General features: G+C 41.2%; 1 protein-coding gene across 8 annotated transcripts in view; it reads left to right on the top strand.

Annotated features, from left to right (window-relative positions):
- Positions 1-17039, top strand: part of DET1 (DET1 partner of COP1 E3 ubiquitin ligase) — a 33527-nt gene extending 16488 nt beyond the window's left edge. For all 8 annotated transcript variants that reach the window (XM_001164740.5, XM_016927372.3, XM_016927370.3 and 5 more), the window contains 3 exons: positions 2045-2232; positions 12871-13062; positions 16379-17039. In XM_001164740.5, the coding sequence (XP_001164740.1) occupies positions 2045-2232; positions 12871-13062; positions 16379-16568 (570 nt within the window). In that variant the 3' untranslated portion in view covers positions 16569-17039. The remainder of the gene's footprint in view (positions 1-2044; positions 2233-12870; positions 13063-16378) is intronic.
- The last annotated feature ends 396 nt before the right edge of the window (positions 17040-17435 follow it).

The raw sequence follows: 17435 nt of genomic DNA, 5'->3' as shown, positions 1-17435 counted from the left end.
AATCTGGGCATTTGTCTTTGAAAACCTCTCCACTTCAGTGTTGACCAAGTTAGAGAACTACCTTTCTACACCTATGTCTCCCCATTCTCCTGTTTGCAGATTGTCTCCTTAGACACTAGTTTGGAAATTCAGAACAACCAGCAAATCAGTAAACCACGAAGTCAACTGAGTTTGGTATCTCTTATTGACCTGTAGCTGATTCTACCATTAACAGATTCTGTACAGGGTATCGTGTCCTAAAACCTCACCAGCTACCTGTGGTAAAATATCTTCTAACATTTTCCTTCCGAATTGTAGTTTATGTGTTCTAAAAAGAAGTAGGGGAGTAATATGGTTAGAGATCATTTGTTGTGGATTTTTTTTCTTCCCTATCAATGATGAAGTCACCCATTGAGCAATCACGGGTGAGCATCTGGTTCATCTTATGTATCATGGGATATTGCAGTCAAGTCCTTGACTTCTCTACTCTCCTGTTCTTTATTTCCCAGTCTGCCTTGGAGGGAAGGCTAGTAAATGTTTGAGTAATTCTATATCCATGTAATTATGAGAGATTCTGGTGAAGCCCTGATAGGATCAAAGTGTTGTCCAGGGCCATAGAAAGGACATGAATCAATCTTTTGTTTAGGTTTGAACTATAATTACCTTTTTATTTTGGAGGGAATAAGTTGTCTGTGACTGCTGCCTTTGAGATTATCCTTTTCTTCTTTGCTAAAAGGTGGCCTAGTTTTTTCTGGTAGCTACAATAAGTTGTAGCTAATGACATAACTAGGGTTCTATGCTTTGCTTATACAGTTTGTAACTCTAAACCCAATCTTTCTGCCCTAGTTGTCCTTTGCTCTCCTCCCCCAGTTTAATTTGATAGGTTCCAATAAGATTAATAAGTAAAAAGTACATCCAAACACAAGGCCTCGGTAATATTATGAGTATTATTCTCAGGTTACCCTCTAGCCTCTTTAATTTACAGCCAAATTTAATTTGCAGGTGACTGCAAAAGCCATGTAATATAAGCTCTGAGAAGGACTAATTACTAGTAAAACAGGTGGGTCGAATGGCTCCAGAAATTGGTAATGGAGATTTAAACTCAATCATAGGAGGCTGGAGTACTAATCCTAGTGGTCTGAGAACTTCTAGAGTCCTGTCAGAAGTAGTTGATTCACACTGCTACATTCACTGTAGCAAAAATTAGGGGTTCTTGGAGCTTCCTTGTTAGGCAGAGCAGATCACTGGAGGTTTAAAGGAAGAGGGCTAGCCACCTAGGGGCCCATTTAGAAAAAGCAGTAACTCTGCCACCTATGGCATTTGAATGCTTTTCAGGTTCCCCCTCTGATCTTAATTGCTACAAATCTCAAATGTATTTTACAAATGCTCTTGGCTGAAAGAACATTTATGAGGAAAAAGTGGAAAATGCCTATCTGATTTTTCATTTGTTCAGCAGTACCCTGCTTGTATACAACTTGCCAGGGCAGTTTAGAACACGATGTACTTAAGGTGTCTCTCTGCATGTTAGAAATATTAAGAGGGAAAAATAAATATCCCTAAATTGAACTTTCAACTGTACACATACAAGAGAAAATAATTTGCCAACAGGCAGCTCCAGGCTGCAAATCACTTTTTCAGCAGGAAAGAAAATTAAATCTGGCATTTTAAGAAGTGCTTTTTATTTCAGGGTGGGTTGGGGAGCGAGTAGGGAATAAACAGTTGGAAGGAAAAATATTGAATTTGCACAGTTTGAAATGAAAATTTAAAACCTTTTTATACTTATATGCTGGCCATCTCAGTAATTCTAGCAGCACAGATATAGTGGGAAATCTGGCAACATTGAGGCTCTCAGTTGATAAATCCCACTGTTGCTTCCTATTTTCCCAGAACCACTTGGAGCCATGTTTCCACCTTAGTGGTAAAGCCGAGGTGTTTGCTTGTTGTTGTTGTTGTTTGGTTTTTTTTGGAAAATTCATGCCTTGAATTTTCAGCCAAGTGATAAGTGATAAGTTTCCTACACGTGGCATTATACTCAGCTGTCCCATACCTCTCTTTTCTTCTGCAGGCATCTTTCTTTGTGGTGTACAATATGGTGACGACAGAGGTGATTGCTGTGTTTGAGAATACATCAGATGAGCTTTTGGAGCTCTTTGAGAACTTCTGTGACCTTTTTCGTAATGCTACCCTGCACAGTGAAGTTCAGTTTCCCTGCTCAGCTTCTAGCAACAATTTTGCAAGGCAGATCCAGCGCCGGTAAGCTGTTCCACCAGACTCAACAGTCTTAATTTTTCTTTAGAAAAATTGGTGTTAGGCCAATAGCTGTTGTCTCTAGGAAACCTCTTATTCTGTCTGTCCACATAGCTTTGGTTATTCTGCCTATTATAACCCCTTGTTTCTTCCTGAACTTCTTTCTGTCTCAGCACCTGTGGAATTATTTGTGCATTGTCTGTGATTCTTTCTAGACTGCATGTGAGCTGCAGAAAGACAGAAGCTGTGTCTTCATTTATTGCTATATCTTCAGTGGTACACTGTCAAGCACTTACGTTTATTGAATGAATAAGAAAATCATTTTAGAAACTTTTGGTTAAACATGATATGTTGAACACATGTATTTATCTTTGCTCCATCCCTAAGTCCCACTCAAATGACAATAAAGGAATAAGAGGTATAAACATTAGAGGTATAAACAAAGAGTATAGAACTCTTTGTTCTGGAAGAACAAAGAGAATAGGAGAGGAGACGATGGGAGATAGGACATATTAACAAAGTTTTAAAAGCTGAAAAGCCAGTGAATGAATGAGAACTGACTTAGCATACCTCAGAGAGCAGAAACTCAAGGCTGCAGAGCTTAGTCATCAAGAAACAAGCTGCCTTACACCAGATAACTTGGGAAAGGGTCAGGAAGTTGGAGGTCCCAGGTGCCTCTGAAAATACTTCTGAAGGTATCTGTGAGGTAGGCTGAAATGAGGAGGATTGGTAAAGTTCTTAAAAGGAGCAGTCAGACCCTCTAGATCCCTTTTCTAGGTCTACATAGCCAAGTGACTATCTCTTCTTTTACCTCTGCAAAAGGCTGGAAGTTTATTCTCTGGACAGATTGAACCAGATGGGCTCTGGTCTCAAGTTCATGAGGTATATCTAAAAATAGGGATGAGACGTGTTATGCTAAAAACAGGAATTAGGTGAAAGTTGACATACTGAAGGGTAAGAGTCCTATCCCCCTTCCCAGATATGGCATCCAGGCTTGTACTCTCCAGGCAGGAGGTTAGAGATTCTTCCCTAGGAAAACTGACCAACACAAAGAGGAGATTTACAGATATTGACACCTGGAGTCCCTTTACAAATCACTTAGGTCACCCTAAATATATACCCCACAGTCAGCAAGGCCCTCCTATGAGCCAGAGCTTCTGATAATTGCCATAGTGCATTATTATGAAACAAATGGTTCCTTTGGGCCAAGGGCCTAAATTAAATCCTACTTTAGTTAGACAGTGCCTCATCATATTTCACATCCTTAAATTGTTTCCCTTACTTTAGACAGTAATGGAAAATACCTGTTTTAGGTCCAAAGATAGATCAGACCACAGTGAGTGGATGAATCAGAATAAGCATTACTGCCACTGGGAAAAACATATATCTTAATGCAGTGGCATCATGTTCATATAAAAAGATAGTACTCAATTACAGATAGATGGCTATTGAATTCAGACAACCGTCTTGCATTTTCCTTTTTCTTTGGTTCACACAAATCTGCCTTAGTATCTCTTCAGTATAGAAGAATTTTTAGATGCAGAACATGGGTCAGATTTTGCTTTTTTTCATTTTGGGATGAATTTTCTTTTATAATTTGCTTCAAAATTAAGCAGATAATTAACAAGTAACAGTCTGAGTGTGGTGGCTCATGCCTGTAATCCCAACACTTTGGAAGTCCAAGGCAGGTGGATTGCTTGAGCCCAAGTTTCAAGACCAGCCTAGGAAACATGACAAAACCCTATCTTTACAAAAAATGCAAAAAAAAAAAAATATCCGAGTGTGGTGGTGCATGCCTGTAGTCCCAGCTACTAGGGAGGCTGAGGTGGGAGGATCACTTGAGCCTGGGAGGCAAAGGTTGTAATGAGCCATGAGCATGCCACTGTACTCCAGCCTGGGTGACAGAGCAAGACCCTGCGTCAAAAACAAAAAACAAAAAGAACAAAAGATGGGTACACTCACTCAAAACATCAAAGAAGTCACTAGATTATAAGCTCCATGAGGGCAGGGATTTGTCTGTTATGTCTACTGCCATATCCACAACACCAAGGCCAGTGTCTGCCCTGTGGGAGGAGCTCTGTAGGTATTTGCTGAATGAATGAAGTTATCCAGGAATTAGAAGGAACTCTGTTTTCCAAAAATTATTTCAGAATACCTCTGGAATTAAACAAAATTACAGAAAGCTCCAGAAAAAACTGAGGAGAAAGGTTGTATATTCCAGCTCAGTGATCTTCAGAATTTTACTGTACCACCAAAAGATTTTGAAAAATTGGGGGTACTGTCACATATTTTTAAGTCGATTAAAAAAATTTTTTTTCCTGCTACTACTAAATTTAAGTAGTTGCAGAGGATGCTATTTTCAGTGTATATTAAACATTGATATTTAAAATAAAGTTATTCCAACACTTTAAAATATAACAAAAGGATGCTAATTACCGTAGTAATTTGGTATTCAAGTATTTTATATGAAAAATTCACAGCAAATTATACCCATAATTGGGAATTTTACATTGTTTCTCCTGATTCTCAAATTTATATGTCTCTTCTGTCTCCCCAACAGAATTGTATGCTAACATATTTTGTTGACCACTAATCATACTTTGCTACATTGAAAATATAATGTATATATACATTGAAAAAATTTTTAATAGTATTTATTGATCATTCTTGGGTGTTTCTCGGAGAGGGGGATTTGGCAGGGTCATAGGACAATAGTGGAGGGAAGGTCAGCAGGTAAACATGTGAACAAGGGTCTCTGGTTTTCCTAGGCAGAGGACCCTGGGCCTTCCGCAGTGTTTGTGTCCCTGGGTACTTGAGATTAGGGAGTGGTGATGACTATTAACGAGCATGCTGCCTTCAAGCATCTGTTTAACAAAGCACATCTTGCACCACCCTTAATCCATTTAACCCTGAGTGGACACAGCACATGTTTCAGAGAGCATGGGGTTGGGGGTAAGGTTATAGATTAACAGCATCCCAAGGCAGAAGAATTTTTCTTAGTACAGAACAAAATGGAGTCTCCCATGTCTACCTCTTTCCACACAGACACAGTAACACTCTGATCTCTCTTTCTTTTCCCCACATTTCCCCCTTTTCTATTTGACAAAACCGCCATCGTCATCATGGCCCATTCTCAATGAGCTGTTGGGTACTCCTCCCAGACAGGGTTGCGGCCAGGCAGAGGGGCTCCTCACTTCCCAGACGGGGCGGCCAGGCAGAGGCGCCCCACCACCTCCCGGACGGGGCGGTGGCCAGGCGGGGGCTGCCCCCCACCTCCTGGACTGGGTGGCTGCTGGGCGGAGATGCTCCTCACTTCCCAGACGGGGCGGCTGCCAGGCGGAGGGGCTCCTCACTTCTCAGATGGGGCGGCCAGGCAGAGACGCTTCTCACCTCCCAGATGGGGTGGCGGTGGGGCAGAGACACTCCTCAGTTCCCAGACGGGGTCGCGGCCGGACAGAGGCGCTCCTCACATCCCAGACGGGGCGGCGGGGCAGAGGCGCTCCCCACATCTCAGACGATGGCCGGCCCGGCAGAGACGCTCCTCACTTCCCAGACGGGATGGCGGCCGGGAAGAGGCGCTCCTCACTTCCCAGACTGGGCCGCTGGGCAGAGGGGTTCCTCACATCCCAGACGATGGACGGCCAGGCAGAGACGCTCCTCACTTCCCAGATGGGGTGGCAGCCGGGCAGAGGCTGCAATCTCGGCACTTTGGGAGGCCAAGGCAGGCGGCTGGGAGGTGGAGGTTGTAGCGAGCCGAGATCACGCCACTGCACTCCAGCCTGGGCAAGATTGAGCACAGAGTGAGCGAGACTCCGTCTGCAATCCCGGCACCTTGGGAGGCCGAGGTGGGCAGATGACTCGCGGTCAGGAGCTGGAGACCAGCCCTGCCAACACAGCGAAACCCCGTCTCCACCAAAAAATACAAAAACCAGTCAGGCGTGGCGGCGCATGCCTGCAATCCCAGGCACTCGGCAGGCTGAGGCAGGAGAATCAGGTAGGGAGGTTGCAGTGAGCCGAGATGGCGGCAGTACAGTCCAGCCTCGGCTCGGCATCAGAGGGAGACCGTGGAAAGGGGAGACGAGGGAGAGGGAGACCGTGGAAAGGGGAGATGAGGGAGAGGGAGACCGTGGAAAGGGGAGGCGAGAGGGAGAGGGAGCTGAAATTTTTTTTTTAATTCTTGTGAACGCATGGTTCTAAATGCTAAATTTTATAGTAATCTTTTCCCAGTAATCTTTTGGTAAAAATCAATGAAATTGGGACCCTTATAGGTCAAAATAAATGTTCAAGAATAAAAATGGACTCCAAGGATCATGAGTCATTTAAGGAAAGCCTTTATCCTAAAAGAGACCAACACAAAACAAACAGAATAAAGAATAAAGAGTAAGGAAACAGGTCTGGCATGGTGGCTTATGCCTTTTATCCCAGCACTTTGGGAGGTTGGCGTGGACTGATCGCTTGAGCTCAGGAGTTCAAGACCAGCCTGGGTAACATGGCTGGTCTCCGAAAAAACAAAAAAATTAGCTGGGTGTGGTGGCATGCGCCTGTTGGCTCAGCTACTTGGAGGGGCTGAGGCAGGAAGATTGCTTGAGCCTGGAAGGCGGAGGTTGCAGTGAACCGAGATCAAGCTACTGCATTCCAGAGTAGGTGACAAAGTAAGTCCCTATCTCAAAAAAAAAAAAAAAAAAAAAGAAGAAGAAGAAGAAAAAAAAAAACAATGTTACATTCGCTGAATCAATTGAAAGTATAAAAACAGGAACATTCCAGCCGGGTGCGCGGTGGCTCATGCCTGTAATCCCAGCACTTTGGGAAGCCGAGGCAGGCGGATCATGAGGTCAGGAGATGGAGACCATCCTGGCTAACATGGTGAAACCCTGTCTCTTCTAAATAAAAAAAATACAAAAAAAATTAGCCAGGCGTGATGGCGGGCGCCTGTAGTCCCAGCTACTCGGGAGGCTGAGACAGGAGAATGGCGTGAACCCAGGAGGCGGAGCTTGCAGTGAGCCGAGTTTGCGCCAGTGCACTGCAGCCTGGGTACAGAGCGAGACTCCAACTCAAAAAAAAAAAAAAAAAAAAAAAAAACAAAAAAAAAACCAGGAACATTCCTAGAACAATGAGAAACTTTTGGAAATTTAAAATTTGTTGGATGTAGTGGAGGAACTCTCCAAAAAAGTAGAGTAAATAGATAAGAGGAGGGACCTAGAAGAGAAACATTAAAAAAAAAAAAATAGAGTATCTGCCTAGGAGGCCAAATATCTGTCTAATTCCTGAAGAAGCAGTGGAGAACACAAAGTGGAGAAATAATGGGATAGTTTCCCCACGACTGAAGAACATGAATTTTTAGATTGGCAGGACCATCCAGTTCTGGAGCTGGCTTGTCCTGGCTCATGAGATCTGACTGTTAAACTTTCAGAAATTTTTGCAAGCTGATTGTTAAACAAAGTCGTTATTAAAACTTATTTCCAAATTATTTCCGATTTTACTGTTACTTAGGCTCTTGTGGTTTTTGCATCTATTTTATCTATATGGTGTAAATACTATATAATAAGGTGCTACAGCTCTTCTCTTGGCAACTGCGCATTGAGTAATGTCACATTGGTACCTTGGCAGGAAGATTTACACCACAGAAATCAGGAAGCACTACAAATCATGGCTTTTTTCCCCCAAGAAAAATTAAACCTTTATCAGCGCACCACTGGATTCATCTAGTATCCAGTACAGTCAATGAAAAAGACCCACACACAGAGGCATATCGTCATGAAATTTTGGAACATTGGTGATAAAGAGAACATTGTGAAAACTTTGAGAAAGAACATACATTTCACATGTAAAAACAATAAGTCATCATAATGACATCAGACATCAATAATACTGAAAGCTTGAAGTCATTAAAATCATGCCCTCAGAATTCTATGAAAAGGGTGATTTGCAATTTAGAATTCTATATCCAAATAATAGGGTGGAATGGAGACATTTTCAAACCTGTGAAGTCTGAAAAGATTACCTCTCATGTACCTTTTCTAAGGAAGCCTATGGAGATGCACTTCAATAGACCACAAAAGAATGGTATGTAGGAAATAGTCTGACACTGGAGAGAGGCAAAGAGAGTCTTGAGGATAATGATAAAGGGAATTTGCAGAATGACTGTCCACCTGTCAGACCATTTGGAAGCACGAAAGTGGAGGAGTCCAAGAAAAGTGTGTCCAAGGAAAAAATAAAATTGTTAGAATACTGGTAGGTTTGAGTATATTAAGAAGAGATTGCCAGTTTTCCTAGTAGAGTTGTCAGCATAGGCTTCACTGAGGAGGTGGTGGTTGAGAAAGCTTTTGAAGGAAGTCAGGGAGCAAGCCATGTGGATAGCAGGAAGAAGAATATACCCAGCAAAAGGAATAGCATATCTAAAGGCCCTGAGGTAGATCTGATGCATTTGAGGGACAACAAGAAGGCCAGGGTGGCTGGACTGGAGTGAGCGAGGGGCAGAGTACTTGGAAATAGGGTCAGAGACCTGATTTGGGGTGGGGAGGTAGGCAGATACATAAGGCCATTCTATGGCTTTGGCTTTAACTATAGATGAGGTAGATTGTGTCATGTTTGAGCAGAGGAGTGACGTAGTCTCACTTATGTTTTAACAGAGTCGCTCTGGCTCTTCTGTTAAGAGTAGAATGTAGGCAGGTAGGGTGGCAGCAGGGATACCAGTTAAGAGACTATTGCAGTGATCCAGTAAGTAATAGCTATGGCATTCTGTTTCCTGCCACTAGGATTTAAATTCTTTACTGTCAACTGATGTATCCTAAGCACCTAGAAGAGTGTCTGGCACATACCAAGTCCTCTGTGATTGATTATTTGTTGTTTAACAGTGGTGGCTGGGATCAGAGTGGTAGCATTGGGAATAGTAAGTAATTATATTTTCAATGTATTTTGCAGGTTAGAGCCCAATTGATTAATGGAGGATGGTCTATGGGCCATGAAAGAACAAAGTCAAAGATAATTCTAATGTTTCTGGATTGAACAGCTTGCAAGAGAGAGTTGCCATTAAACTGTAAACCTGTGGGTAGAGCAGGTTTAGGGGAGAAGATCAAAAGTTCTGTAAGTAGAGATATCTCATAGTTTCTCAAAGGAGTGTTAGCTGTGTCACAGCCACCTGACGAGTCAAGTACAATAGGGACTGAAAATTAACTTATTGGAGTTAGCAATGTGGAGGTCATTGGTGACCTTGACAAGAGTAGTTTGAGTGAGATAGTAGGGGTGAAAGCCTCTTTAGGGTGGGTTTAAGAAAGAATGGGAGGAGAAAAGTTGGACAGTATGGAAAAGTGTTTTGAGGAGTTTTATTACAATGGGAGCTGAAAAGTGGTGCATTAGCTGGAGGGGTAGGTAGTGTTAGATTTTGTTTTTGTTATTTTTTAGATGAGAGGGAAAAAATGGCATGTTTGCATACAGATGGGACTGATCCTGTAGAGAAGGGGAAACAGTTTAGGAAAGTGGAAGAACTGCTTAAGTGTATGAGAGGGGTTGGGTGCTAGTGCACTGGCAGAGGGATTTGCCTTGCATGGGAGCACAGAAAGTTATATATGTACAAATGTTGGGTAGATGTGCTGATGAGGCTTTAAAAAAGTTATCTTCTGCTAACTTCCATTTGTTAGTAACAAAGTAAGCGATGCCATTGGCTAAGAGTGAGCATGGAGGAGGGGAGATGAAATAGTCATGAACGAGCATGGGAGTCTGGAAGGACTATGGAAATGTAGCATGAGTGCCCTGCAGCATTAAGAGCCCACATAAAGTTCATGGCCATAAGTTTAAAGTGAGCATTGTATGTTTTTTCTACAGCCATGGAGAAAACCAAGTAGTACAGGCATGGAATAGGAAGAGTTGAGCTTAACTGGAGGCTGTAGTTTTTCTAAGCAAGTACCACAAAGCAAGAGAATTTAAGATTGTTGAGGATGTGTGCAACGGAGTGATTTAGTAATTTCATCTATGTGGAAGGAAGGAAGAGAGGATATGATGAGTGCAGGATGGGAAGAAGTTGGTAGAATCAGTGGATTATAGGTCCTGTGGGGGTTAAAGGATTGCTGAAGTTGGGATGAATAGAGGGAGTGAGCTGGAAAGATGGGAGAGAAGATGGTTGGAGAGCGTGACGGTCTACCCTGTGACTAGAGAGGGTTTGCAGTCGTTGGTAATGGTGAGGTTGAGGGTGTGACTGTGGAATAAGCAGTTGAAGTTGAGAGGAGGTCAAGGAACTAGCAGGAGGCTATGGTGCTGTAAAGAACCTTTCTGAGGATTTTGAAATTACCGAGAACTAAGAGAGGTATAGCTGGACAGAGTGACACTGAGGCAGGAACTAAAGTGTGAAGACATCAAAGAGAGTGACTGCTTTTAATCAGTGGGGAGCATGGAGAGTGGAGGTGGTAGGTGCTGTGGAGGAAGAGGAACTGTTTCAACTTGTAGATTATCACAGATGCTTTGATTTGTGGTCATCACAAAGCTGTGAGCCAGCCCACATCATTTTACCTTTGAAAGCCAGTGAGTCGGTGAGTCAGGCAGGGCTAAGGTGTAGATGAGATGGTGCCAGGTCTTGCTGAAAACTGAAGTGCCCAGGATCTTTTATTTCAGCTCAAATGAAGGGGAAAAAATAAGCTCTCTTTGGCCCAAGATTTATTTTTATGATTTATACTGAGGCTGTGAAAATTACTGTCAGTAGGAGTAATGGAAAAGCAGTGTTGCTTGCTAGGCTTTCTTTAGGGGGAGCAGAAAAGTGTTCATGTCCATCTAATACCATAGGTTAATAGTGAAAATAAAAATTACCCTCAACTAATTAATCTTTGTGGTCTCATGAAAGTTAGGAACACTGAAGTTTTTTATTCCATTTGTTTCAGGGATGAGATATTATACTTTTCTCCCAGACTAAAAAAAATTTATATCCCCTTGATTGTTGAACCATATGATATGCTTGAATATAGAGGTTTAAAAAATATATACTGATAGACAGTTGACATTCTTTCTAAGAAGCTGTAGGATAGTGAAAAATAAGGAAAAAATTCAAAATGTCATTATACAACTATTAACATTTTAATGTGTTTCTGGCAGTCTTTGCTTTAAGTGTGAGTTTTTGTTTTCTTTGTGTTTTTAGCCATATTATATAGACAGTATTGTATCCTACTTCTTTTATTTGTAAATGTGATAAACATTTCCCCTGTTACCATATAATCTTTGAAAATGGTAGTTTTCCATTAGCTTTTTAATTTTTTCTTCCTCTATAAACAATGCTGTATGAATGTACACAGAGATTTTTCTGCCTGTAGGAGTGATTCCTTAGGGTAAATTTCCAGAAGAATAGAAGTACTTGTCAAAGAGTATTAAATTTAGTTTTGTGGCCAGGCACTGTGTCTCATGCCTGTAATCCCAGCACTTTGGAAGGCTGAGGTGGGTGGATCGCTTGAGGCCAGGAGTTGAAGACCAGTCTGGGCAACATGGCGAGACCCTGTCTCTACAAAAAAAAAAAAAAAAATTAGCTGGGTGTGGTGGCACGCACCTGTCGTCCTGGCTACTTGGGAAGCTGAGGTAGGAGGATTGCTTGAGCCCAGGAGAGGCAGAGGTTGCAGTAAGCTGGGGTTGTGCCACTGCCCTCCAGCCTGGGCAACACAGTGAGACCCTGTCTCAAAAAATAAAAATAAAATAAAATTTAGCATTTGTTACAGTGATGAGAAATAACTGTTCTGTTATTATTTTCAAAGATAAGTCAGATATATGACTCTATGTCTGTTACTATTCTTCTAGATACTGGTGTCTCTGCAGGAATATAGGTAGCTAGTTTCCAAATTTTATTTAAACAAACAAAGAATGCATCATTTATTTGTGAAAGGCTTGCTAGAAGTTGGTGATCCCAAGAAGAGTCAGAGGCTGCTTCTGTTCAGGGTTCTCTGTAACTCCTTCCTAATTCAGTCTAAGGCAATTATTTGGGGAAAATAAGTTCTTGACCTTTTTCCTCAGTTGAGCTGTTATTAGAAAAGAGTAGAAATAGTTGTCATAAACTAGTTATACTCATTTTAAACTTGTTTGTAGAGCCTTTGTTAACTTTTCTAAAGTAGGGCTGGGTGTGGTGGCTCATATCTGTAATCCTAGCATTTTGGGAGGCCAAGGCGAGCAGATCAGTTGAACCCAGGAGTTCAAGACCAGCCTGAGCAACATGGCAAAATCCCATCTCTATAAAAAATACAAAAATTAGCTGGGTGTGGTGGCACGTGCCTGTAGTCCCACCTACTCTGGGGGCTGAGGTGGGAGGAACACTTGAGCCTGGGAGGTCAAGGCTGCAGTGAGCTGAGATCACACCACTGTACTCCAGCCTGGGCAACAAAGCAAGACCCGGTCTCAAAAAAAAAAAAAAAAAAACAAAAAAAAAAAACCCAAAACCCAAACACATTTCTAAAGTAATTTGTTGTTTTCCATTTTTAGTTATATGTTTTGCTTTTTAAAAGTATTTGTAGCTGGCCAGACTTGTAATGTGTGAGAGACAGTTCTATCTTAATTCATTACCTAGGTTTTAATTTGTATTTAAAGAATGAGTTGTTCTTAGACATATATTTGTCAATTTAAAATTCAAGACAGCTTTGTGTACTCACTAACAAAGCCTTCCTCACCGGTCCTTTCATTTAGGTTCAAAGACACTATTATAAATGCCAAGTATGGAGGGCACACAGAGGCAGTACGCCGGCTGCTGGGTCAGCTCCCCATCAGTGCTCAGTCTTACAGCGGTAGCCCCTATCTGGATTTGTCTCTCTTCAGTTACGATGACAAGTGGGTATCTGTCATGGAGCGGCCCAAGACTTGTGGAGATCACCCAATCAGGTACAGTGTCACTGCTATAGCTACAAACTGCTCAAGGGCTGAAGATGGCCTGCTTTCTTTTTCTCTTTTTCTGGACATCATTTGATTGTGACTGTGACTCGTACTCATGGGTAAGGTTGAAAAGGCAGGCTATTTCTATAATGCAGTGAGTGCTATGATCATTTAGGTGCTAGTCTCCTAAATTATTCCTACTCTTTGCTTCTCATCAGAACATCTAATTCAGATAAGTGTTGTCCTCTTTTAAAGGTATCCAGGGGAGGAAGCTGTACTTTCCCATTTAATAATCTAATACCATTCCATAATAGTTTTTGACATTGAGACTTTATAATTATGTATCTAACACAAATTATTTTATCCCGCCATGTTACCTCATAGAAAAAATAGCAGAGACAATTTGGGGAACTGCTGACAGATTTAGAAGAAACTCATGCTTCCTCACTTGGAGGAATTTTGGAATGTAGACTACTGTGTTATTGTTAGAAGTTTGAAACTGACGTCTTACAAGAAATTCTTTCCTCACAGAAGTCTAGTTCACAGACCCAACTGTCACTCCATATATGGAGCCTGTTCTGTGTGCTGTAATAATATTAGGGGGAGGAGCTGGAATTACTGTCACTAGTGGAGTTATCTCAAGGGGGGTGTGTTCCTGGGGCTATAGGCTGGAGCTTGGAAGGTCTTTTTCACACAGAAACAGTGGTAGTTAGATCTTTATGATAGATATATTTCATCATCCAGTCTCATTGTGTATTAAATGTGCCTGTGTGACATAGTCTGTATAATTAATCACCATTTATAATATTTCCTTTGGGAAATTAGAGTCAAGTTCCAAAAACTAGTTAATTTTTTTTTATTATGGAAAGTTTTAAACATATACAAAAAGTAGAAGAGCATAATAAACCTTCATGTACCCATCACCCATTTCAACAGTTACCAGCTCGTGGCCACTCCTGTTTCAGCTATTTCCATCACGACCCCTACTCCCTCCCCTTCCCACCACTGTCCTGGGTTATTTTAAAGGAAATCCAAGTTATCCTAGCAAAACATGTAACACCATTACCCCATCTTTAAAAAATTAACAAAAAATCTTTAATATCTTCAAATATCTAGTCAGTTTTTATGTATCCCTGTTGTCTTATAAATATTCTTTTTATAGTTAATTTGTTTGCATCAGATTCAAACAAGGTTCATGCATTGCATTTGGTCCCTTCGGTCTTTTTTTTTTTTTTTTTTTTTTTTTAAGATGGAGTCTCTGTCTGTTGCCCAGGCTCGAGTGCAATGGCACGATCTCGACTCACTGCAACCTCTGCCTCCCAGGATCAAGCAATTCTCCTGCCTCAGCTTCCCAAGTAGCTGGGATTACAGGCGCCCGCCACCACACCTGGCTAATTTTTGTATTTTTGTAGAGACGGGGTTTCACCATGTTGGCCAGGCTGGCCTCGAAATCTTGACCTCAGGTGATCCACCCACCTCAGCCTCCCAAAGTGCTGGGATTACAGGCTTGAGCCACCGCGCCTGGCCAGTCATTTTTATTCTGTAGGTTCTTCTTTCCCCTTTTATTTTCTTTGCAATGAAATTATTGAGGAAACCAGGTTGTTTTTCCTCTAGCATTCTCCAAATTCTAGACTTTGCTTGTTACATCCCTGGGATAGTATTTACTGTATTTCCTATTTACCCATATGTCCTGTAAAGCGGGAATGAGATTTAGAAGGTCAAACAACCCACTTTAAATTATAATCCCTTTGTGTTTGGGGATTGTGGGAGTAAGGCTATGTGTTTTTTATACATAAAAAAGATGGGCCTCATCTGATATGAGTCAAGTACCATGAGATACATTTCTCTCTCCTTTCTGACTTTCCTACCTTTCTAATTGGAGAAGATGAATCTAAAATTTGGAAATGGTATTGCTCCTGAATAAAGGGGTTTCTCTTATAATTCTTCTCTATATTTTTAATTTAAAATGAGAAATATAAGGATATTAACAGCATTTGAAGAGAGAATGCCATTCCTGCAATATCTGTATTGTATAATCCAGTCTAGTCTTTGTCAATATGCATATTTACATTTACATAGTTGTAATCACGGTTAGCATCATTTTTTGTAGTCTGTTTTTATTTTATAAATGTTATTTCATGTTATTATACATAGTCCTCACAATTACAGTCCTAATGAAGGCATATTATTCTGTGAAATGGATGTACCATGATTTATTTAACTATTCCCCCATCACTGAGCATTTATTCTCTTTCTACATTTTTACATTAAAACAAATGCCATAGTAGTCATCTTTATTCATGTACTAGTTATTTCACTTAAATCAAATTCTGAGGATATAAATTCTTGGATATGAGATTATTGAGTCAAAAGGTATAAATATCTTTAGGTCTGCTTATATATTGAATTTCCAAAAGGAGATTATAGGACTCTTTAATTCAGGGCTTTTTATTTTCTGGAATCCTCCCTGCCACCCCACCCCCACCTGCCTCAGCCATGCAGCCTCCACTCACTAATCATCTGTAGTTCCCCAAACCACAGGGCATTTATTTTGCATATGGCAAAGGCATTTAAATACTAGGAGGGATGGAAGCATCTTTAGTCTCACATATTAGAAGAAAAATTAAACACTACTTAGTATTTTGTTTCCGTGCATGAAAAAGAACCTTTTAAAAGAATTTATTCTTAAATATGAAAAACTCAAAGGTGAGCCTAGATCCACACTGTCCAATATTGTAGACACTAGCCACATGTGGCAGTTGGGTACTTAAAATGTGGCTCAAGTTCAGATGTGCTCAAGTGTCAAATACATACCAGATTTCCAAAAAAAAAAAAAAAAAAATCTCACTAATACTTTGATATTGATTATAGGTTGAAATAATATTTTAGATATATTGGAGTAAATGAAATGTATTATTAAAATTTCCCCTTTTTATTTTTATTTTTTTAATATGGCTACCTGAAAATTTAAAATTACACACGTGGCTTGCATTTCATTTTTAGCCCTGGCCTAGACAACCTTGAGGCAGGAACGTCTGGAAGCGGAGAGGCTATAATTAAGGCTGTAAAACTGAGTCATCTTAGGAAAGAGAAATGACCAGTGACTCAGTGCAACATAGTAAAATTTATAATCACTCTTCACTAAATGAGCTGGTCATACCAGAGTGATTTTATAGTTCTGATAACCTGGGGCTGATATAAGAGGCGATTTCATTAATAAGGTAAAATAATGAGTTGCCACATTCCCCTGCTGTCTAGATTTCAGTTTGATGGTGAATATCAATCCTGTCCCCTCTTTCTCTGTCTCTGTCCTTGTTCTTTTTAGGTTCTATGCCCGGGACTCGGGCCTGCTCAAGTTTGAGATCCAGGCGGGGTTATTGGGCCGCCCCATCAACCACACAGTGCGACGCCTTGTTGCCTTCACCTTTCACCCTTTTGAGCCTTTCGCTATTTCTGTGCAGAGGACTAATGCTGAGTATGTTGTCAACTTCCATATGCGACACTGCTGCACGTAGGTGCCTCACCAGAGCCAGGTTATCTGGTCTTCCAAGACTTTGCCACTCACTTATCTCAGTGGACTCCAAAGCAAAAGCTCCCGACTACTAGCTCTGTTAGTTCCAGCCTGCTATACCTCAGATGGGAGAGAGCCAGAGAGAGGAGTGAGGGTGGCTCAACCTAATGGAATTTTTAAATTGTATACAATACTGCTACTGATTGTTATAATATCCTCTTGCGTTTTCCCTGTGGGAATGCCCAGCATTAATTAAGTCCATTTCATTTTTGCTTTACTTTGCATTTGATTGCTGTGAAGATGAAAGCATTAGACTTTTATCCCCTTCATGTCACTTCTTCGGCATTATGGTTTGCATCTGACAGCAGTTAAATCTTGTTTACTGATGAGAATGACATACATCCTTTCCATTTAGCTCATAAGCACGGCTATCTTTTTAAGAGAAAAATAAAGCCATGGTATTTTCATACTTAAATATATGTGGTTGGATGACTGCTTTATGTTCCTATCATACCCAATGCTTTCAAGTACTTGGGTTCCAGGAAGGACTGTGAAAGAGATGAGAGGCCATGGATGCAGCAGCTGTTCCTGGGAGAACTAAGTGGTAAGTGCCAGCAGGGAAGACAGTTATCTGCCAGGATTGTTTCCTTCCCTCGGGTTTTCGCTTGGTAATTGTCACAGCTGGAGGAACTGGGTGTAATTGCACATCCTCATGTGGAAGCATGCTCCCATCTGTACCATCTGTGTCATGCAGGTGGAAGAGTGAGCAGCTCTCCTTGGCCACAGCAGAAACAAATACTGTGTAGCACGTACTGTAATTTGGGTAGTGGGAGCTGGCAAGCCGCAGGTGTCCCTACAGAGACCAGACTGG

The sequence above is a fragment of the Pan troglodytes genome, chromosome 16 (genome assembly GCF_028858775.2).
Source record: "Pan troglodytes isolate AG18354 chromosome 16, NHGRI_mPanTro3-v2.0_pri, whole genome shotgun sequence".
Lineage (NCBI taxonomy): Eukaryota > Metazoa > Chordata > Mammalia > Primates > Hominidae > Pan > Pan troglodytes.
This window is presented reverse-complemented; position numbering and strand designations above follow the sequence as displayed.